Source organism: Gymnogyps californianus, chromosome 1 (assembly GCF_018139145.2).
Source record: "Gymnogyps californianus isolate 813 chromosome 1, ASM1813914v2, whole genome shotgun sequence".
In the NCBI taxonomy this organism is placed as follows: Eukaryota; Metazoa; Chordata; class Aves; order Accipitriformes; family Cathartidae; genus Gymnogyps; species Gymnogyps californianus.
In genome coordinates this window covers 167,266,817-167,291,857 of record NC_059471.1, presented here as the reverse complement: position 1 = coordinate 167,291,857, position 25,041 = coordinate 167,266,817, and the positions used below count along the sequence as shown (strand labels likewise).

Sequence of the window (25,041 nt, the reverse complement as noted above, 5' to 3'; positions counted from 1 at the left end):
ATGTGTGAAGGCAGCCAGCATCACTATCACCCAGGGAGCTGGTGCTAGATACTAGTCAGGGTTGCTGTTATCAAAGGGAAGTTTGCCCGATTTTACATCTGAGAAACTGAGGCCTAGGGTCTGCCACAGCTAACTTGTTCCTTGCCCAAAAACCCAAACTGCAACAAGCATATATATGAAAATGAAAGTATCTCTTTTAGGAAGAATTCTGAAGAAGGTATTATTTTTTCTTTTTCATGTATTTCCCTCTTCTATCCAGACTGTCTCTCACTATTCTCCTGAGCAGCCTCTGGGGCAGTACTTGAGAGACCTACTTCCATCAGTGTTCAAGGCATGATTTCTTTTCTTTTAAGGGAAGACTCTCCTCCTGAGACCCTACTCTTAAACGTCATAGGCACTTAGGATGCTACAGCCCATTTTCCTTTCCTTTCCTCTCCTGTTCCTTGTGACTTCTCCCCTTCGCCCCTTTGTTCTGTCTTTGCCTCCTTGCCCAGTGCTTTCTGTGGATTCCCATATTCTCTCTGGGCTCCCTCCTCTTCTTCCCTCAAAAGAGAATACCACTCGCATGCTTTTTTCTGTCCTGTAACACTACAACAGAAGTTGTAGTATCATCTACTACAGTCCCTTCTCCCTGTATGGCAGATGCCACATCTTACAGCCCTTGAGCTTTCCAAGGCAAATTGCAGTCTCTTACTGCATCCCACTAGCAACAGTCTCTCCCATCTTGTCATCTCCATATTTTTATGTTCCCAGATCCTTCACTTCGTGCACCTGTGGTACTATGAATACTGGCCATTAAATGTGCACCCACACTATGCAAAGTAGCACCCTATCAGAAATACACATGATCCCAGATACACTAACTTCAGAGACAGACTGTTCTGGTACATCCTTCTGCTGTAATTACATTGTTTTGGTATTTCCACACAGCACAGCGCTGTGCCAAGTGGCTAAGCCTGTTTAGAGCTGGCTCAGATGCTGCATCTGACGTCAGATCAGGACTGGCAACGGAGTCATCTGACCTCTCACTGAAATTGGGATTTGGCATTATGGCACTGGTCAACTCGTTTCCTTTTCTTCTTACACTTTGCTGAAAACACACCAATTTTCACTCTCCCTGAGCTATCAGGCTCTTGTGAACTATAGATCATATAGGTGCTGAAAAGTCACAGAGGAGAAACACATTCTTTGGAGTGTGCATGTTGCTGAGTGAGGGCTGGGTGGGTATTGCCGGGTATCTGAAAGAACAGCAGGAGCAGTATTACAGTAGGATAGACATTATTCTCAGACATGCTTCTTAGTATGTGTTTTAAGGAAATTATTATGGGTTCTCTGGAGGAACCATGCACATCTGCAGCACGGGTAAGGGCAGGCTCTCTATTCTCTCAGTCTCTGCAAATGATTGTAGTAAAACAGTGTGAACAGAGCCATCACACTCAATCTTCCGGTCTGTGACTGATCTGCTGCCTACCAACTGAGCTGTGCAGACAAGTGGTCTCTGGGTTAGGGACAGCATTTACATGTAGATAGCCGATGGAGAGTAGCCTGGAAAAAATGGCAGGCTCCTGGGAAAGGACATGATGCATTGTTATTTTAAGGAAATAAACCAAAGATCTAAAGAAAAGGACATTGTAATTCCAGAGCTGGAGAACACTTTTTGTAGCAGAGCTTAATGATGTGGTCCTTTTTTCTTAACTAAATCATGAGACAAACTACTACCCAGGGGCATAGGCCCTATTTGTAAACTTTAACCTTGAAACAGATATGATACCATATGCAATGTGCTGGCATGTTTTGTGAGGTATTTATAATCACTGCAGTTTTGTCATCTATGTTAATGGCACTGAGGAGACACTGAAAATCTTCTCTTTAGCTCTAAGACAGACAGAAGATGTAGTTCTGTGACAAGTAAGAAATGTTTAACTTGTGGCATAAAGTTTGTAAGCAATTTCTCTCTCCTCTCTGCAAAGAAAAGTGGAGGTAGCAGTGGTGTCTTAGAAGGCTTTTTCTTCAAGTACAGATATTTTAAAAAGCAACTTTCCAGAAATAGCATAATTGTTTTTCATATTGCTTCAAAAAATTTTGTTTCCTAATTAGCAAAGTAGGCTATGGCTATATTAACAAGGAAAGCAGTGCAATCAGAGCAGATCTGTACTGTGAAACAATTAGTCCCAGGCACTAAATGTTCACATAATGCACATTTTGGGGGTTTTACTTGAACTCGTTCTAGTCTGTTCCTAGAGACTGAATCTGCAGTACCAGTTGGAGGATGTTAGGTGTGCTCGTGAAGCGCACAGTTCAGCTTAGTTCCATTCAGAGGGAATTTAACCCATGCACTCAAGATCACTCCATAACATCAAACAAGTGCAGGAGCTGGGGATGCTTCAAAAGTGCACTCTTGATCACAACCAAATTGCTAATGTAGATGCACCCATAATCTCAGATCTACAAATTAGCTTGGGGGGTTTTTTAATTCATGTTTGATACCTAGTGATTATGTTTCTGATGACTAAATTATATTTAAGTTACCTTTGTGCGAACTCAGATGGATGTATAATGCTTTATTTCAGTGAAGTTGTGTCTGCTTTCTCTAAGGAATCATTCTGTCAGTCTTATAATGAAATTATACAGGTACAACACAACAAAATTTGCTCCTTTAAGGATAATTTATTAAGCAACTCTACTGCTAACAATACAGAAGAAGGAATAAAATCTAGCTCACTTACTTTGATTCTACAAAGGTAAATACCATGCTTTTGTCTCTAAATGTAAGAGATATGCCAGAGTATACAAAGTAGATCCACTGAGTAAAAAATAACCATTTTAATATATCCATACCTAATAGATGAAGAGCCATATGTCCGCTTGAAAGCATTTTAGCAAAATTTTCAAAACTTGCTACCAAAGTTTCATCTACATTTGTGTGGCCAAGGTCTACACATTTTTTATTATTGCATCAATTAAACACGGTAAAGTGCTGATAGCAATTTCTATTTTTCCTAAAGTGCCATCATGTAGAGAAAAGGCAATACTGCAATCTTTCTAATTGGAAATTCTGAGGGAGAAAAGGGTAAAGATTATAATTTTATTTAGAGTATCTCTTGGATGAAAATAAAAAATGTAAAGAACAGACTGATAGTATGCTGACCAGAAATGTATGTAGTTGTATGTATAATGTATATAATTGTCTTTTGTGTTCTATAAAATGGCAATACAAATTGCTATGCTAAAGGAATGGATGGTACTATTGATATATTTGTAAGGGGCTAATTGCATGGGTTCAGAGTAATCTTTGGAGAATAGGAAGTAAAAGTCTTGTTCATTAGAAAATGGATACTCCAAGTTGTCAGCTTGGTGGTTTAAGACTTTAACAGAATGATAAAACTGCAAGAATTAGGACCTATTGCCTTTTTTCTCTAAAAACCTATAATAGGGATATTGAAAACAGACCTGAAAAATGGCATGTATAAGATCTCAAATTAATAAGATGATTGAAGGATTCTTCACTCATATAACTTTCCAAAAATCATATCACTGTTTCTTAAATAGTAATTCCCAAGAGACTATATATATTACAGATTATTTGCCGATACTGTTTTATACATTTTTTCTTTGTTACATTTTTATGCTAGATGAAAGTGTATGTTAAGGCACACAAGCTAAACTTTATTGAATTACAAATAACCAAGACCTTTATTCCATTATTGTTTTGGTATTTTATATAGGTATGTATCTTTTACTGCTTCCCTTTCTCTGCATTCTTTTTTGTTCATCTCAAAAGAGAGAGCTCTCAGCCTAAAGTTTCACATGAGTCCAGCTCAGTCCTGGAATACTACTCCATCCAAGTTCTCTCTGCATCAGAGAGAAGTTCAAAGGTACAGCTAGTAAACTTCACTTAGTATGCCTATTAAGAGAGGTATGTTTACAATTTTGTGGAGGGTCTTTCAGTCTGAGGAATAAGGATTAAATTACCTCATTCTGATTAATAACACAGTGTTTCCAAGTTACTCTATTGACATTTAATATCATTTTAATAAAGTATTATAAAATTCTAAAGTATTTTTAAAGTAGACTAAATGTTGTTAAATATAAGCCCTAGCCAAAACTTCTAATAAAAAGACAATCTGAATAAAATCAAAACAGAAAAAAATCCTGGCATTAAATAGAAATAATAATAAAAATGCATAGCAAACAAGGCTGGCTCAGAAAAAGAAGAAAGAGATACGAAAGTATCAGCTATTTGAAACTTACTGCAGTCAAAACTGGAAATCACTTGCCACACTGATTATGAGATGCAGGACCAAACACCAGGAAGAGTAATTTTTTTTGTTTAATAAAGGCCCTCCACTCCCATTAAGCATTTGCATACTACTCTTTCCTTTGAAACTAATACTGAAAATAATGGTCTGCCCTTTAAAGTGTTAAGGCAAAAAAGGCTTACTTCAACCATATTAGCTCTAACAGATCTACTTCTGCTCTCCAGCTTAATTTATGCAGGCTTACATATCAGTGGCAATCAGTGGTTTACCACCAAAAGAAATCAGAATCCCTGCAGGAAACACCTGCACTTTTACCCATTCTTGTTAGCAGCTGGTTGCAAGTCTGGGATTTTAATCTTCCTTCTAGCAACTATTTACTCTTCTTTAATGTCATTATACTTTTTGATATTGTAGCTTTTCCTACAGCCCTACTAGGGATTTAATGACCCAGTATCTGCATTTCTATAGATATACTGATAAACATATTATCCTGTTTCTGGACAGTTTTTATTTCATAAAATATAATCAGGCAACAGCACCAATTGCTCTAAAAAGAAATTATTCTAATTTTTGCTTAAACTGAAATAAAGCCAATATGCCCATGTTCCACTGTTCTAGAAACTAGACAAGTAACTTTCCCACATATATGTAGAATGCAAAAGAATTACTTGTTCTTAAACATTAATTTTCTAAAATTCTGAAGTACTGAGATAATAGCTCACAATGACATAATTACATACATCTTTATTAGAAATAATATTATTAGAAATAATATATAACAAGATAATATAATAATATATACCAAAAGCTCAGAATGGTATATATTATTAGAAAGAATAACCTAGAAAATATAATTACATAGAATAATAAAAAAAAGTATTGTTGAAAAATATGAAATATCCACATAACTATGTGAAGACAAAGATATTTTTTCTACTTCCTTGAATAAGCAAGGCCTAATAACCAGCAAAAAACTGCTCTTCCACACTGTGTAATTTTCTACTGCTGACTTCCACGCTGTTAAATCTCCTAGTCCAAGGTCAGGCTATTGACCAAAACAATTTCTGTCAGCTGCTTGGATAAACCTCCATCAGCAGATACTTTGACCTTGGAGTGAAATATTCTGGCAAGTGAGTGAGGAACTAATAAGAATGGAAAATGGAAGCAATGATGCCAAAAAGTTTCAAAATTCATACTGTAATGCAATAAGAAATGGCCTGAACAGAAATGCATTGATCTAAAAATATTGGAGGTCATGACCAGGTTATTTTAGATCTCCCTTTGTTTGTTGCCAATGGTTAATTCCTAGAAGAGTCTATTTTGATCCTGTGAGTACTCCCAGACCAAATGCACAACAAAGTGTTATGATAAGGAAGCATTTGGCTACTCAGTAGTTATGTATACAAACAATAGTGTTATTTCCCCAAGATGATTTCTATCTATCTACAGCATTTGTAGCAGCACAGAATTATAACAGCAAATGTGCATCAGGAGAATATGAATAAAAATGCACTGTCATATTTGGCTTCGAGAGAGATTTGGGAAGGTCTTCAGAACTAATTTATTTCTTGGAATAGGCTATACTTCCTCTCATTTAAAGTTTGTCTTGAGAGTCTTTATGAAAGGAAGAAAATGCATGATGGTTTTAAACCAAACATGTCACTACTTTTTTTCAAAATCAAATCTTAACTACTAGATGCCTAGCAATCAGCTTAAGCTGAATGCAGCTAAAATAGAATTCATTTCCGTGCTCCATCTCTGCTCCTTTTCTCACATTCCATAGAAAATATAACCATCTTGCCTGTCTCTTGGCTCAATAAATTGGATGTTGTCTTCAGCTCAGGCCTCTCTCTAGGTTTTTATACATACAGCTAAGTGTTCAGCATTTTTAGTGTGTTTCTAAAGTGCAACTTTCATGCACATCACTAAAAATCTTGTTCAGACTTTCACCTTTTCATGACTGGAAGGGATTTACAGGGCTTTTGCGCAAAACTTCTTTACTATCGCTCTAAACTAGCCTTAGGCATAGCTTCTTCATTAGAAGAACCCCTACAGCTTCTTGAGATTTGAGACAAGATCTTTGAGTGAGACAATAAGTTTACCTCCGTGGTCTGTCTAGTGAACCAAAATTAGTACATCCTCAGAAGAAATATTTGCGGTTCCCTGGAAGTCTTTCCAAAATAAGCTATATCAATTGATGGCTACTTGAGTAGAATGTACTTGTAAACTGGAATAAAACATATCTTAGTCAAATAAAGAAAATAACAGGAATTTTAGGCAAACTATCTCATTGAAGCAATAGTTCCATCTTTTGGAAAGTCACTAACGACCTTTGATGTGTCCAACTGCTACCTTAGGTACTTAAGTCCATAAAGCAGATCTCAGAATCTGTTGTGTTTCAACTTAAACCTCTTACAAACTCAGGCAGCTATATAAAAAACCTGCTGCATCTCCCTCCCCAAAGACTGGTTAACCCACTCAATGCATAACAATGCAGCCTGAGTGGGTGAGTCAAATCTCACAGATTGTTCACACAAATATTACACATTCCTACACTTTCGGGGCGGGGGGGGGGGAATCAACTGAACAAGATCACTTCTCCCATATAACACATTTTCTGCAAATCAACTGAAATTCATCTATATGCCTATTTCCCTAATGATAAAAAGAAACTGAGAAAACCTTTTTGTGAGCATTCACACTCACATTAAAAAAAAAATTACTTCTATATTATAACCTTGAAAGCTTACACTTCATCTTTAGAATTTGGCACTGAAACCTCTCATATGATACAACCAAAACACAGAGACAACTGTCACCCCAAACTCGAACGCAGCTCTCTAAGAACCTGGCAGTTGCACAGTTCTCAGTCATTGCAGTTCTTTCTCGTGTTGATCGCTCTTTTCCCTTCCTCTTACTACACTGACACACTAGATCAGAAAGGAAGCCTAGAACCATTTTCAAGTAAAAAATTAGCATTTTCCTTCTCTTAGTGTTCACTTGCATTAAAACTGTCCCAGATCTGCTTACAGTGTATCTTAAAAGACCATCAATTGCTTGTCAAAAGATGCACAAGCTTCAGCTACTTTGTTAATGTATGTTCCAGAGTTCAGAGACCTTTCCATTGTTTGACAAATTTTGTATACTGCTCAGTGACAGGAACAGCGCTGGAATACTTTAGAAATATGTGTCACCATCTCAGTAAAGGACTCAATCTGCTGCTTTGTTTGAACAGCTATCTGTATTGTGTCCTAAATAAGCCATTTCCACCATCTTTTCACATTTCCCTACCTGTGCAGTCAGGCATGTACCTTCCTGATTCAGGACATGTTTCTTCATGGTACAGCAAAAAATACAAATGCTATCAAAACATGACAGTGTATCTCTCATCTCCTTACTAACTTTTCCATTGAAAGGCAGCAGGTAGCCCTTAGATAAGGTTAGGAATCCACAAATTCTGTTTGAATGTAAAGGCAGATTTAAGTAAGGCATCTGAGTCTAAAGGCACTATCAATAAGCCACAAGCAGCTCTACCAACAGCCCTAAAACACGAAGAGCAGAAAGATGGGAAGGAAATGATGACAATATAATACCTCATAGCTACCCATAAAAGCCCTGTATTCCCATATCTGTCTCATCAGTTGTAGGTATAGACAAGTGCCAGAGATTGTGATAGCAATAAACTTGCATGCCTGCTGCACCTCTCTGCTTCCTGTACAGTTAGTTATTTGAAAGGTACATTGATTCCAGCAAGCGGTTTGCCTCTTGTAAGCTTAGTACAAGTTCTTCCTTTTTCTCCTCCCATTGGACAACTTCATCGCTTTTATAAAGTGTACTCCTGGCATTCAGCAACTTAGTTCACCTCTTCCAGCTATCTGATGGCTTTTTAAGGACCTTTATCAGGCAACTCAGAGCTATTGTTTTGTATCATATCTGATTCCCCTATACCATGTGAACAGCAAATGCTGTACTGTCATATAAGACATTTTGTTTCCTTGACCTTGTTTTCCTTGCCTAAGTCACAAACTGAATTTCTCCATAAGAATCAGCACATACCTGCCACCGCTTCTTTCTCTAGTTACTTCTGGTTTTTAAATCCAACAATGCACTCCCACTCAAAGGGGGAGAACTGTAGATTCTCACTGGCACTTACGACCAGGCAGGAATACCGCAAGTAGTGCAAATGCAGATCCCGGTTCTGAATATGCTAGTCCATAATTATGTTAAACATTATTTTAAAGTCCCATGTCTTCATTAGCCTATCAGCCTGAAGATGCTAAGTGAAGGCCCAGAATCACATCAACTCAGACTTTTTTTCCTAAAAGCGTCAAGGAAGAGATGACATAAATTCAGCTCTTTCACCTCTGGGGACTGTCAAGTTACCCTGCAGAACTCTGGTAATACAGCATCCATGACTGCCTCTGTCTCCGAATATCAAACAGCAAAATCTATAGGCACCATAATTCAGGTGTACATTTGCTACAAGCATCCTGGGAAGGGATCTGAACATGCATCTCAGAATTGAGAACCAGGACAACTCATAGGAAACAAACTTTGATTGATGTATTAAGTAGGGCTCCGCAGACATTACCTCAGCCCCTGTACCCTGAAACCACTGGACACTCTTCCTGCCCAACTCTGCTGTGATCATACAGTGTTTCCCCCCTTTGTTTGCTCTTAGTAACCACTGCTGTTCGCACAAGTGGAACTGACACATGAGAAGTAAGCAGGCAGCTTGATGAGTTAGCAGCAAAGTTTTTCCCCTTTCCGACTCAAGCATACTCTTGGCCCTATAGGCATGAGAGCAGACACTTCCTATATGGGTTTTTATTAAGTTAACTCTTTGTGGGTCCTTCTGTTTCTGAGGCAGCTTCCTCCTGTCTGACCTGGTGGTATTAAATCACAGGTTGCTATGACCTCTCTGGGTCAATGGATAAATTGGGTCAATTACCTAAATTCCATTTCTTGGGGTCCTGTCTGTGCCAACTCTCCATAATCTCACCTACTTTTTCCCTAATTTTACCATAATTCAGATTACTGTCTAAATGTTCACCTACCAATGATGAATAAATCATTAGCCTTCCAATCAACAAATCACATTTTTTTAGGGTGTAGGGACATATGTAATTCAAAGAATTGCTATAAACTTTCCAAGTCATACAGGTACTGATATGTATACTCCATTTTTTGAGGAAATTCTCCTATCATCGTTGCAACTTCAATAGCCATCACTCTCTTACTGTTTTGTATACACAAGCTTTTCTCTGTAAATATCAGATTACGCACACTGTAGGCTTCTGAAGAATCTATAATCTTTCTCAAGTTAAAAAGTTCTATTCATTTAACTATAAGTCTTTTTGACTTTTGGACCCATTAAATGTTTGACCCATTAAATGTTAGATGGAGACTATCTGAAGGGTAAATTTGAGTCTGCTCCAGAACAGTAAAATAGGAATCAATATTGTAAGCATCCAAAATTGAAATAACATACGTGCCATCATGCTTGCTGTGGTGTAGTTCCTTGCTATGGTTCTCCATGGCTTTCTGCCCTGGGTGCTGAGAGGGTCAGAACTGCCCTCCTTACACTAAACCTCCACCTAGCAGGGAGTGTATACTTGGACCCTGTCGAGCTCTGACCCAGGAATTTTAGATTGAACACTCTTCATGATCTGGCTGATCAGCTACACCCTGGTTAACCTCCCAGGGGTTAAAGCTTTGTCTTTACAGAAGATTCTGTAATCTTCCCCTTTGGGAAATAGCTATAATCCCTTTCTCTTACTGTTTTCTTTCAATCAGTTTGTTTCTGTGGCTGAAAAACTAATTCAAACTGCTAATGTTACACTCAGTCCATCATCTGCTAGCCAAATATTAGAGATATGCAAAGTTTTACTCAGCAGTCTCGTTTCCAGTTTCTCAAGTTCCCCTTGAAGCTTCTAGGTGCTGCTGCTTTGTTAAGGGCACGTCTCTGCGTCCCCGTCAATGTGAAGATCAGCCCTTTGGGATACAGCACCATCTAGTGAGGCAAACTAGCTCAGATCTTCATAGGGACTTGAAACGGATGCCACCAGCAGTACTCACAGTGGCACAAGCCGCCTTTCACAAGAGGCCGGTGTTTATTAGTCATCTGGAATCCATCACAGGAAGCTCTTTGGTTAGCATGGCAAAGCACAGGCAAAATCTTTAAATGTAACGGTAATTGCTCTCCGAGCCAAGTTCTCATATTTCAGTTGTCTTGTAAAACTTGTCTCTGTACCCAGTGGTTTCTAAATCCCAGCATCGGCACCTTTGTGCCATGTCTTTTCATTGCAGTCTTAATTTTCTACTGCCTCCACAGAAATCTGAGGAAACCACTCCCTCTTGCGCTCAGCCGTTTGCTCCCACCTAAATGCATAGCCATTGTCGCTGGAATTAAGTCCACACATATGAATCGCCTGTAATGATTCCTGCTAACACTTTCCCGAAGTCACACAATACCTGTTGGGCGATGGATCCACACAACTCCCAGCAGGTATAATACAAAATCAGTGTGTAAAATGAGTCAGACACATTAGTCATAAATGAATTAAAATTTTTGCATATTCCCCATAGTATCTAAATGATTCCCACATCATTTCTCTGGCCTGGATAATGCAGTATTTTCTGCATTATCCCATCAGTCAGCATGCCGATGTTGCATCTCTCTGGTCGTTCAAAAGACAGTTCCTTTACTATCATCTATGAATTACTTGGATGCACTTTTCAGGTACTTCTTCGCTTTACCCCTCCCTATTGATCCTTTTCCATTCAATGTCAAGAAACTGCCTCCAACCGGCCCTGGCTGTCGGGATTCATTGCTCACTCACCACATTTCTAAGCTTTCACTTGCGAGTTTTCAATTAAGCTGTCCCTTATGCTCATCATGACGATGAACATGACAACATAGCCCATTTCCTTCACATCCCTCCCAAACCCCTTTACCATAATGCCTATAAAGAACTTGAAAACACAGAGGTTGCTATGGCACCTCCTATAACATTGATGTATACGGCCTGGTTGTTTCCTAGTTTGCCACCTGTTTTTTTAATAGACAGATATAACCGTTTAGAGGGTTAGCACGCTTTCTTCTTTTATCTGTAATCGTGCAGTAGGGAGGCTCAGTGATGCAATTAGTAAGTTCAAAACGACATCCCTGGTGAAATACGTTATTGAAAAACCGTCCCATAAGGTAGCTCCTGGCCTTGTCCGAGGTTCCTCCAGCAGCCTTCGCATGGCAAGCAACCTTGATACTGCAACGCCTTTCGCTAGCAACGGTCCTAGCCGCTGCCATGGCGCGCGGTGCCCGTGAAGCTTCTTCAGCTGCCTCTTGGCAGTATGTAACCTCAGAGAGAGAAAAAGGTTCTTTCACCTGCTGGAGAGAGGTGCGAGGATTCACGGCTCGCACCCCTGCGGCTGTGCGAGACCCCTCGCTCGCCCCCCGGGGGCTACAACCCGACCCCCGAGCCGAAGACCCCTTCCCCAGGGGATGAAGGCAGATTTCAGCCCTCCGCCGCCCCTCCTGGAGCGGGGGGGGGGGGTTCAGCAGGGAGCTGCCAGCACCGCGACCGGGCCCCAGGGGCCTCCACGGCCGCCGCCACCGCCCCTGCGCGCCCCGCGGGGCCGTTGCCCGCGGCCGTTGCCTGGCGACGCCGGCGCGTTCCCGCCGCTGCCGGGCCGCAGCATGGCGGAGCCCGCCGGCCCGCCGCTCCCCGTCTCTGTCCCGCAGCCCCCGCCGGCCGCTTTCTTCGGGGCCGTGGCGCCGGGCAACCCGGTGGTAGACAGCTTCGAGGCTGAGCTGCGGGACGTCCTGGGCTTCCTGCGGCGGCTGGGAGGCGCCGGGGAGGCCAAGCCGCAGCAGCACGACCTGCACCGCCGCGGGTAGGGGCTGCGCCGCCGCCCCCTTGTCGTCTCCGCGTCGCCAACCGCTCCGGGAGCCACTTGCCGTTCCCGCCTGCCCCTGCCTCAAACCCCCCTTCCTCGACCGCTCCCCTCTTTCTTTGCTCTTCTCTTCCAGCCCCTTCCCCTCGGCCGCCCCACGGGGGCTTTCCGCACCGCCTCCCCGCGGCTCTCGGCCTGGCCTGCCCTACCCGGCCCGCCGGGCACCACCGCGGCGCCCTCCTCGCCCCTTCCCTCCTCACGCCGGCTCCCTCCTCACGCCACGGGCCGGGAAGCCCCTTCCCTCCCGCTCCCCCTGGCCTGGGAGCTAGCCAGGAGGTTGTTCACTTGGGTCAGCTTCTCCAGCAGCGTGCCAAAACACTGGCAATCCACTTTCCTTTTTTTTTTTTTTTTAAATTAAAACGTCTCGAAAATCTGAACACCTCCTTTTTCAGCACTTCCTAGAAGTTAATGCTTTAGGGAAAAAGCACAAGGTGTTGTGGAAGTTGGCAGCACTGCTGTTGGCTGTATCAGAGCTGCCTGAGCTTTCTGGTAGGAAAATCCCTTCACAGTGCTGGAGCAACTGGCAGCCCACCAGCATGTGCTACTGTGTGCAAGGGTGAATACTTGTGGGCATGTACATGCCTTTAAAAGATGCGCTCACAGTAGGGCTACATGAAGATAACACCACACAGCTCTTTTTGTGCATATGTCTGTGTCTACGTTGGTATATTTTTATACACATAGATGCAGGCAGAGCATATGGCAAGTGTAATTATGCATATTTGTTTGCTCACATACATGCATATCTGTGGGTATGCATAAATCTAGATTTTGTAATGCAGTTAAGATAGAGCAACTGGAATCGGTGTATGATTCATAGTGCATGCATATGTCTTTTATAGACTGTGCATTTCTCATGTAGCTCTCCCTACTGCATTTAGGTACATTATGAGATAAGAGTTCAACTACTTCTTTTAAGGTAAATGGTTGATTTTCTATCCATATTATCTGAGCAGTGTTCTATTCTAAATTTACAGGTCTTTAACATAAAAAATGAAAGTTTCCCAGGTTAGCAAAATTTCATTCAAAAACAGCACAGGAGTTAAGTTACAGGGTGGTCAGCTTATCACTTAGGTGCAGCTTCTACCCTTACGTATTTCACTCGCTACTTTCCCAGATGTAGTCCACAAATGACCCTTCTCTAAAGGAGTTGTATACTTTTTCAGGAGGTACTCAGATTCTACAGCCTGGCATTTGTCTGCACTGGAGATCTTTCATTTTCTAAGCTATGGATTTCTAATTTGTTTATGTGGTATGTTCATCGTCAGGTCTAGGCCTAGATCTATCATGCAGGTATCAGTCTCCAGGCTTTTGCCTCTGGTGTTTTGAATCTCAGTATGTTGGCTTTTTATATTGATTCAGCAGCTGATTTCAGTGCTTTGCTATTTTTAAGCCTTTCTCTAGCTTCAGACCTTTTTTCGCTTTAGCTGATCTGTATTCTTACTTTGAAAGTTATCCCTTCTAGGCTCTTTAGAAGAGGGAACACCACTCAGCTGCTTTAGACACCCCCAAAATTGCTGATAATGAACACGTTCATTGTATCTTCTACACATTCATTTTATCTTCTGGTTGGGAGTTGGGCATGCTGAATCTGATCTGTTTGCAATGTCATGCCAAGTTACCAGTTTTTGTGAACAGTGTCTCCAAGCCTTTCTTTACTTTATCCTCTGGAATATTTTGACCTGAGTAGGCTCTGTCTTATTCAAACTGGTATTTTGTAGATGTGACCCATGTTCACACATAACTCGGTTGGCATGAGAGCAATTTTCCCATCCAAATAATTCTGCAGCGTTCATCATGGAGATGAGAACTCTGGAGATGACCCCTACCTGGGTCTTGATCCCAGAAGTCACTGGTAGTGATGATCCATACCAAAATTCCAGGGCATTGAGAATGTTCTGTAACATGAAGCTCCCAGTAGCTCTGCATCCTCTGGCATTCTTCATTTGTATGGGGGCAGTACAGAGGTAGAAGACTGGAATTCTGAATATTAGCATATGTTCAGGCAGCTAGCAAAGTCATGAGTATTTATTTATGATTGTGAAATTTCAGGGTTGTTTCTCTCTTGCCTCTCATTGTTTGATAACTCAAAATTGGAGTGTGTGCTGCTTGCAGAACCAGCCTTAGTCTAGTTGTTCCTAAGAATTTCTGAAGGTAATGGCTATTACAGATGCTTTCCGAAATGCTCTAAAGACTTCTTGCTGTGTCATTTGTCAAGCTACTTTTCCTGGCATGGATGAGATCAAAGGGTTCTTGTTATTCGAGGAGCAAGAAAACTAGCTTCCACATGGCAAGTATGTTCAGTTTAGAAAAATAAAATAGTCAGCTTCATTCCTCCAATGCCTTTGGTGTTGATAAGTCAACAGTAAGGCTGTAATTTAGGCACTTACAATGTTCTAATGTAAGAAACAAAAATTACTGAGTACCTGCCCTGTACTGGAATCATGAATCTTTTCAATCAGAAGAAGTAGCAATCAAAAGTATTTTTCCCTCAACTAAATGAGAAGTTGTTTTACCCCATTTCTCTTGGCAACGGGGCCATCAAAGGATTACCTTGAACTATTGATTTTATCTCATGTTGTGTGGCTTAGCCACCCTTATTTAATAAGACATCTTTTGATCAGTATCAGAGAATCCTTTACTACCTGTAATAAAGACTTTGGGCCCAGGAGTATAGCAATGTGAGTGTTATCCTGTGTACACTATTATGGGTTGACCTTAGGGAAATTTTTTTTATTATTCATAGAGTGGTTGGAAATAAAGAAACTTCACCTCTGAGCTCCAACAGCCCAGTATTTTTTTAAATATTCATTTGCTTAACTTGTTATTCTGGTGTCCTACAGCCTGTTTAAAGGAAAGGCTGATGAGCTGTTTGGGAAGTGTCTCACTCCTCCTTTGTGTCAAAGAAACATTCCTGTGTCATGAACTCGCTTGTAGTTAGTCATGGCATTGTAGCAGATACAGTTTACCTTAATCTTCCCATTGAAATTGAAAGTCTAGTCAGATTTGTCACTACTTTACTAAACTAGTTTATTACAGATTTGTTACTTGTTTATTACATCTAAGAATCTCATGTGTTAATATGAGCATTCAAAACAAAAAATGGAGATGACCTTCACTGGGGACTTTCCAGCTGATCAGTCTTAAAGAAGTTTTATTAGTCTCACCTTCCAGAGCTTTATCCACAGTCATTCTTACTACCAGTTACTTTACAGCCTTACAACCTGACAATTACCTTTTTTTCCCCTTCTTTCTGCGCTCCTCCCCACCCCCCCCCCAGTAGTACCCATCAAATCTCTTGGACTCTCAAAGTCTTTTCCTAAGCTTCTTCCTTTGATAGTCCAAGGGAACTCTGCTCAGATGCCTGACAGATTCCTTCGCTTTGGAGCCTCTTTGCAGATTGTCGTGGTTTAACCCCAGTCAGCAACTCAGCACCACACAGCCGTTCCCCCCTCCCCACCCCTCCAGTGGGGTGAGGAGGAGGAAAGCAAAGGGAAAAAAGTAAAACTCGTGCGTTGAGATAAGAACAGTTTAATAACTAAAGTAAAATATAATACTAACAATAATAATAATGAAATATAATAATAATAGTAATGAAAAGGAATGCAACAAAAAAAAAAAAAGGAAGGGGGGGAAGGAAAAAAACCAGTGATGCACAACGCAATTGCTCACCACCCACTGACCAATGCCCAGTTAGTTCCCAAGCCACAATCCACACCTCCCGGCCAACTCCCCCTCTTTTTATATACTGGGCATGACGTTCCATGGTATGGAATACCCCTTTGGCTAGTTCGGGTCAGCTGCCCCGGCTATGCTCCCTCCCAGCTTCTTGCACACCTGCTTGCTGGCAGACCACGGGAAACTGAAAAGTCCTTGGCTTAAGATAAGCGCTACTTAGCAACAACTAAAACATCAGCGTGTTATCAACAGTATTCTCACACTAAATCCAAAACACAGCACTGTACCAGCTACTAAAAAGAAAGTTAACTCTGTCCCAGCCGAAACCAGGACACAGATTTATCCCTACTAACTGGAGTGGGATACTTCTCTCAGTATAAGAAGTCAGTAGCCACCCAGGCTGTTAATTGCTTATGGGTGGACCAGGAGGGACTCATTCCCCGTTTGGAACGTGCTCTTCATTAGACTGAGCTGTGGTTTCCTTTAAAAACATAATGCCTTAGAATATTTTATTCAGGTTGTTGCTTTTGGCCTAGTTTGTGCTGTTACTGCATTTTTCCTTTAGGATACACCTCTAGAATGTCCTACTTATTTTTTTGCTGCTTACTTTCAAGAACTGAGAGTTGTGCTGAGATGATACTTTTAGAAAAAAAAGGATTATGATTGTTGTAATTCTTTGGTGTAAAGATCGTTTTGATAGGTTTCTCATACAGCTATCTGTTTCACCTTGAAATGTGAAGGTAGCTCGCAGCTTTCTGTGTGGAAAAAATGTTACTTATTGTGCTTTTTTTTTATTGGGAGTCATAAGCTAAAATGAAGAGCTGTCTGGGAGACTGTGAGAATGGATTCCAAGTTCCTGAATGTCAGAAAACAGTTTAAGAAAGTGTTTTGCATTCCAGTCTACCATCACTGTCTTAAGAGATTGAAAAGTTCCAGCTACCTCACACCAGTAAGCATAAGGTTTACATGTCAGAATTCAGCTAGAAGGCTATTTTCAAACATTAATTCCTCACTCTTCAGTTGTTTTCCTTCCTCATAAATTGTTTCCTATGAATAATGTAGCTGTTGTGGTTTCACAAGACACTCTTTGCTGAGGTTTCTGTACAAGTGATTTGTTAAGAGAATAAATGTAAGAGATGCCTGGCACTGTGAATACTGTCAGTACTATTAATAATGTGGTAACAGGATTCTTTTCTGAAAAATCCCTGTGCTTATTATCAGCCTGTCTGATCAATTATTGTTTTCTACTTTGAATATAGCTTTCTTAAAGAAGTCTAGGGTGGGAAAGTTGTACACATGAGGGCACTAGCCCATCAAACAGCAGTCAGTAGGGACTGTAGTAGTGGCGTGATGTAGTCAGTTCCTCTGTAGAGGAGGCAAACTGCTTAGAGTCAGTTACCATTTATGGGAGGCTTGCTGGTTCAGCCAAATAAGTAATTTGTTACACAAAGTCATCCTTGATGACAACTGTGGCTAGAATAACAGGCAGAGGCAACAGAAGAGCATTGCAACTATAGCCATAAAATCCTTTCTATTTTAACAAATGGTCATTTGCTTCTCTCTGAATCCTACTCTTTATGATTTCAAATTCCTGAACTTTTCATGCCAAATGCAGTTCATGCTACAGTTCATGCTTTCTAATGACTTTCTTCTTTCATGATTCATGGTATAGCTCTATATACCATGAGCTCTATAGCTCTATATCCTATAGCTCTATATACTCTATAGCTGTATGGTTTATTCCATGGCTACCAAGTCCCAAGTTTGCTGCTACCTCACATGCATTGTTATTTTGGGATCTTTTTTCCTGCTCTTAGCATTTGTGGTTTCCAGTCCAATAATTGCTGTGAGCTGTAATTCACTGAGTTTCTTTAAAATATCAAATTGTTTCTTCAAACAGAACCTCTCAAATACTAGCTGTAAGGTGGGACAGATTTTCCACTTGTGACCATGTTTGAACAATGCAAGGGAATTAATACTAAGACATTTTAATAAGAATTTACACAGGAGAAAATTCATCCTGTTTTAAATGTGTGATAAAAATGGTGACAGAAATGAAACCCAGAAATGTCCTTGGCTGCCTGTTAAATCCACTTTTAATGATCACTTGTTTTGAAATATGTAGAGGTTCAAATAGATTTGGAAGAAAGGAGTTTTCACAGTTTGAAGTTTTCCTGATTTGTTTACTTGTTATGACAGGTTTACTGCCAGTTTAGTCTGAAACCTTTTCTCCTGTATCTTTTTTAGAGCAAATACTTTGTTTTATATTTGGACCAAATATAAGCCTCGACTGCCAGAGTGGTATTACAATGAAAAACTTCTGAAAGTTGGTGATTCCCTTGCTCAGATCAAAGTAAGTCATATGAAAACAGAAAAGGCTCAATCACAGTCTTTGTTTCATTATGTTTCTATGCTACTTTAATTTTTAATCATATTTTACTGGAAGCTATTTAGAAAGTAGCAAAAACTTTTACAAAATAATTCCAGTGAGAATTGGTGGTTTGTATCTCTTCCTTACTATTGTAAAATTGCCCTGATTTTTTAATATATTTTCTGTATCTGTATTTTCTATGCGCCCATTGCCTTTTTAAACACCCCAGAATCTTTCTTTAATATTTGTTTGATGTTTCAGCGTGGTAGAGTACAATACCTGACTGTGCCTGTAGATGCTGCTTAAATACAAATTGACAATGATAGAGCAGTGGTGGTTTGTTCCACTGAAATGTCAACTCAGTGCTCAGTTAACCAAACGTGAATGTAAAGATTTGTCAGGAGAGGAACAGAGAACAAAAACCAGAGTGCAATTACACATGATACAACTATATATATTGATGATGCTCTTGCATCTTGAATTCTGTGTGCACTTCTGGTCTCCTCAGAAAAGGTAAATTGCAACTAAAAAAGATTCAGGAGCTAGATTGTTGAAGACTTTGAGAGTATTCGGGGGATGTTTCACTACATGATAACTCTATTTTTATACTCTTACCAGTCATCTGTTACTGGCTACTGTTGGAGATGGGATACCGGGCTAGTAACGATTGGTCTGACTCAATAAGGCTGGTTTTATGTTCTGTTCTTATATAACATTTGTCCTTTGTGTCTGTTGGGGAAAAAAGCCCTCAAAGGTGTGCCACTTATTACCTCAGTGATATTTGTGTCAGAAGATCATGTCATAAAATCTGGGGCTTTCAAGGGTAGTTACTAAACAACACTCAGAAGCGGCTCAAAGATGTACAGTTAAAAGCTAGTTGCAAGTCATTCCTTTTAGGATTGAAGAAGGGTGTGTGGTCCTGAGTGATACAGTTATGAAGTAGAAATACTGAAGGATTACAGAATTATAGGTTAATTTATTGTAAAGGTTCAGTACTTGAAAAGTTGCTTGAGAGAATACACTTGAAGTTTGTAGAGAATTAGCATAATTTAAAGTAAGGGACAGCTCCTAAATAGATGTTATCTGCTTAGTGTGATTTTCTGTTTGTAATGACCCATCAGTGGATTTTTCTACTTTTTGCCACAAACTTATTAGAAGATATTTATTTGGTCAATAATATGTCCTAGCTTAAAACTCTGGCAATTTAATCTGTTGCTATGTATCTTTTAGGACACACCTAAATTCATTATGTCATATATCTGGAAATTAGTTAGCCCATTAGTCATCATACTAATCAGTATTGACTCATTTTTTTCCCCTCCCTCTCTGCCTGTATCCGCCTGTTATCTCTGGTCATATGCATATATTTTAAACTGTCTGAAAGAGAAATTACCTTTTGGTTATTTATCAGTAACTAGCTTAACGGTGTTCTGATCCATGACTTTGGATTCTAAGAGTTATCACAGCCTGAATCTATGTATTAGATTACACAAGTGACCGACTGCCCATAGCTGTCCATGGAAAGTAAAAGTTTCTGTGTATGGCTGCTGCTTTCACACAGCAAAGAGGACAATAGGGCCATGTGAGTTAGACTCCTCAGATGATTAAAAATTCAGGGTAAGTGTTAGCGTGGTGGTAGGAATTTATATTGAAAAAAGTGAGTGCAAGGAAATACTTTTGAATTTTCTGTGATTAAACGTTAAAGGATCATTTTTACAAATACAAATCAGTTACTTTTTTTCCCAGAATTTATCGTGACTGGTGTGTGTGTGTGCTAGAATTAGTGAAGTTGGTAGAGAAACCTCTAAATAATCTTTGCTGCAGGAAGTGGTGGAGGTGATTCAGTAAATGGCACTTCCACATCTGAGTCAGAGCTGAACCATAGTCTCAGCATGATGTTAGCATGCTTCAACGTGCTGCTGGGGAGGTCTATTTTGCATGAGACATAAAGCTCAACATCCTGTTTGTTAACAGTTCTTAAAGACCCAGTGGCAATTTCCGGTCTATTAATGCTGACTTCTTGGCCATATGTAAATTCTGGTTGTCACTTGTTTCATTCTTTTTTAGTGCATCTTATTCTTCCTCTTCTCTTCCTCTCTGCTTTTATAAAAAAAGGGCTTTAACATCAGGGAAACAGAGGAGAGAGAAGCGATGATGTCTGTATATTGTTTATGAAGTTCCACGTTAGGAAGTACTTTTCTCAGAAGTGTAGTATCATTATCATTACTGTTGCAAAGCTGCAGGACATTCCAGGAACCCTTTGAGTTTATTACATTAGCCCAGGATCATACTTTACAATTGTTCTCTGATATGTCATATTTATGATTAAAATAAACAGAAACTCCCAAACCACAAGGTCTTCTTTTAAGTACTTCAACATTTCATATGCTGAATGTTCACATTAGAAATTACATTACTGAATGTATGAAACTTTAGTGTTTTACTTCCAGCTGCTCTTTCACATTGATACTTTTTTACATAAAGATAGTAAAAAATAACACGTTTTATAGAAATAGAAATGTAATATACAAACTATAAAAAGAGCATATTATTTGTTCTTCAGGAATATAAGTTGGCACTTCTACAGTGCTATGGAAGATACCTTCAGCAGTTTGTTTCTGTAAACCTTGATGATATCATAGATGATGTGCATCGATTTAAATCCACCTTTTTTCCAAATGGTTTCAGAGACAAAAATGCAGCACTTACGGTAGGTTGTTTTTTGGGTTTTTTTTGTCAAAGACATTCACAGATTCAAAATAAGTAGCCTATTTTATCCTCCACAAATGTACTTCATATTAATTAAATATTAATATTAACTAATCTTTAATAGTTTGTCGATATAGATTGTATTGAGATTTAACAGTCATATGTATGATATGAACATCCAGAGTTGGTGTACATTTTTAAGAGGATGTAAGTGCTTATGCTTTTGTGGCATAAGCCAACCACTATCAACTTAATGTTAAAAAGGCAATTTTCTCTGAACAGATTATTCTGTTACTGTCTACAGCAGTTTTTGCTTTGAAATAGTTGCTATTAACCACTGTCAGAATCAGGATATGGGCAAAATTTGATAACTGTCCTGCAATTGTTGTAGAAATATCTGTACGGTGTGATCTAAGAACTGGGCAGAGTACAAGAGAATTAAAACATTGTACTGTAATTTGTACCATAAATGTGCAAAAATACTACATGTAAAAAACCCTCATGACATAGTAAACAAGCAGCATTGCATTACTATCAATAGTTTATTTACTCACTATGAACAAAAGAGGCAGAATGCTGAATAGTTTTGTAAGTGCTCTAAGCTCTGGGAAACTAAGTGACCTCAAGAGTATGTTGGCATACTTTTGTGTTAATTGCTTATCAACGTAGGGGCTTGCAATTTATCATTTGTTATCCATGGAAGAAAGTGTTTCAGTAGGTATAGGGGGAATGCTAAAAACATGTTAGGTTTTACTTTAAGCAGTTCTTTGCTGAGAAGCTCTATTTTCAGTACATGGTGGGTATTTCGAAATAAACTAATGCAAGTTATTCTGTGATCAAGAACAACAAAAGGAAACTGTAGGCATCTCCTATGTATTGAGCTAATCAAATTCATATTCCTCTAGTCAGAGTTAGAGTGTAAATAGGTGTTTAGTGTCGAGAAAAAAGCAGACAGTTTGCTTAAAAGCTAGAAGCAGATGTCATGATAGAAGAGATACTCTGTTTATATTATTTTTTTGTTTTTCAAATATAGTTCAGCTTCCTAGAGACAATGTGATCAAAGGCTATGTTGATACATTTTATTTTGGTTTTTAAAAAACGCTTTGTAAATAAACTTGAAGTTCCAGAGATGGTTTCTCCTGTTTTCTATATGTCTGCCTAGACCTTGAACCAATCATAGTGCCAGATGTTATCATTGAGTCTATACTAAAATGCCTGTTCTATAACTTGGCCTTTAGGCACTGAGATATCCCTAAATTTTCAGATATGGAATCTAGTTTGACAATGATCTCTACAACTGGAAATGGATAATGATAATGTGTCAAATGATTACATCTAAAGGCTTTATACATAAATTTTTTGCCGTGTTTCTTTGGCTAGCTTTTTTTTTTTTAATGTAACACTAAGGAAATCACAGAAATGGAGTTCCAGGGCTTGAAACTTCCAGTTTCAGTGCATTAACTGCAAAAAATAATATAATTTCAAATATTATCAGGTTAGTAGGCTTCTGAGAGGTTGATAGGTACTGACTGGCCGTGTCCCACTTAGCTCATTTTCTCACATGTCGGTTTGTTCAGATGATACTGTACTCCAGACAAGACTGAGATCACATTACGTTAGGTATTACAAGGAAGAGAAGGAACAATGCATCTGTAGAAGAGAAAAGCAACAGATGAGAGTGAGAAATAAGATACCTGTGATACAGATGGAGAAGTAAAGTGCAGAAAAGTTAAGACTTGCCTTAATTTACAGAGGACATCTACAGAGAGGCCAAGAATTAAAGCCAAATTCTTTGAATATCAGTTCAATGCCTCATTCATCCTTTCTCCCTATGCCCCTTTCAGCAGCCCTAGTGCACTAGGTGCATTTTCATCCTGTGATGCAGTGGAAACTGACTCAGGCTAATGGTACAGCAACCTTACAGCTGTAGCACTTCCTCCATATTCTAATGTTCATTTCAATGTCACGCTGATTTTTTTTCTGATATGCTTGATCTTTTCATACTCACTATTGCGTTGTACTTTGCTGATGTGAAACTGACATATGCATCTATTTTAACTATATATATTAATTTTATGTATGTTTCCATGTCTTTTAGTTCCATGCTTTGCAAGAGAGAAATGTTTGCATTTATCAGATGGTTTGCAGCAGTGACAGAAATCTCCAGAATCAAGAGTCCCTGCAGACTTGTTTCAATGTCTTGTCCTCATTACGACTCACTATGCAAGTGGCTCTACCTCAGGAGAATTTGTGTTGGCTTATCTACAATGGTACCTCAGGCTTTCCATTTACATTTCTTTGCTAAGCAAACCTGTGGAGGGAAACTTTATACATATTCTTTAAGGTCAACCTAAAGGTCATGAATAAATCTCTAGTTAGTCTTCAATCACAGTAGGTTTTTTTGTAATTTTTTGTTTTTCTAAAATAAGGGATTTTTAAATTGAAGTTTCTACATAGTATGCCTTTTTCAGGTGGACTGTTGTAAAAGTAATAGCTTTTTCATCATAGCTGTGGTTAGAGTGTACTAACAAAATGAGATCTAACAGCATAATAAGGGCATTTTTTGAGTGAACTCTGATTAAAAGAAACACCTCAAGTTTTTTTATCAATAAAATGTTTGTGTTAATGAGTTTGGTTTGGTTTTTTTTTTTGACAAGGGGATTGCAGATCTAAGAGTAGAAAACGATTGTCTGACATTACATCTTTGTATTTTTAAAATGATCTTTAAGGCTAGAGTTAATGATAAAACTGTTCTAAAAAGTACCATATGACATTTAAGAATTTGAATCTCTATATATGATTTTAGTGTGCTACTTAGAAATGCTTGAATTAGGAAAAAAATTGAGGAAAAATGGAACTTCAGTGAACTAGATAGAGAATGGTGTATCAAGATTTTTATTTCAAGAACAACAGTATATTTTCGCTTTGAAAAGCAATGTTATTTAGTCAAAAGTCAAAAGACTTATCAACTTATTCTACTGTGGTCAATTGTGGCAATATAAATTGAGGAGATAATGTGTTTTTAATTTAATTTTGGGAAATTTACTTTCTCCAAGCTATAATTCATCGAAATTCTTATCCTTTTGTTTTGCTGGGACTGCCGTTGCCCTCAGTCCCTACTTTTGAGGTGTGTTTTCTGTTTGTCTGTTTCTATGGGAGAAGAATTAACATTAAAATACACTCACCTGCCATTCTTAAGTCCCTCTACCTCTGTGTGGGACAGGTCTCTGTATCAAGCCTAGCCAATAATCTAATTAATTAGAAGCAGGCAATAACTCAGATTTTCCCCCATTCCTGAGCATTTTTCTGCAATTTCTGGCAATAGATTTTGTGCCTCATTACACATTTGACTGATAAAAAGAAATCTTCCTAATGCTTGCTCCATTCTTGCTTATTGGGCTAATAACACCCTTCTAGCTATGACAGTTGACATTGTGATGCCTCCCGCTGCCACAGGTGTCCCTTTCTGAACATTCGTACAGACAGAAGAATAGACGTTCCCCCCCCCCCAAGAACTGCAATGTCTTTTATACTTCTAGGGCTGATTTTTGAAAAGCAATTTTGTGACATAGCCTAAATTAAGTAAATTTTTGACAGGATTTTATTTGTAAGTCACTTTGATGCTCTTGAAAACTCTAGTCACAATCAATTTTCTTCATTTCACTTATCATACTTAATATCACATAATAGTGGTGTTGTGTGCCAGGACAGTGCCATGACAGACTAAAAGGATCATGTAAGGTAAGGTCTGTGAGGAGAGGTAACTTTTTTTTAGAGAGGCTGGCATTTGGGGATAAAAATAAGATTTTTCTATCAGTTACTTAATAAAAATTTGATATAGTACATTTTTAAGATTTCATTCTTTTATTATACTACTTCATTGTGTAGGTATTTTTGAAGCTAGTATTACCCAAGAATTTAATGGCTTCATCTTCTCTAATTTAAAAGTAGTTATAGAAAAATGATTAGTTTATTTTTCAGCCTCCAGAAATAACAACCTAGATATTAAGAAAAAGTTTCAGTTGGCTAGCATAACAAATTTCATGTAAGATTATAGAATTTACCTGGTTT

General features: G+C 39.0%; 1 protein-coding gene across 1 annotated transcript in view; it reads left to right on the top strand.

Annotated features, from left to right (window-relative positions):
* Nucleotides 1-11,955: 11,955 nt before the first annotated feature.
* Nucleotides 11,956-25,041, top strand: part of CFAP54 (cilia and flagella associated protein 54) — a 117,000-nt gene continuing 103,914 nt past the window's right edge. Inside the window, 4 exon segments of the mRNA XM_050909989.1 lie at nt 11,956-12,152; nt 18,138-18,243; nt 20,825-20,971; nt 23,069-23,240. Of these exon segments, the coding sequence (XP_050765946.1) occupies nt 11,956-12,152; nt 18,138-18,243; nt 20,825-20,971; nt 23,069-23,240 (622 nt within the window).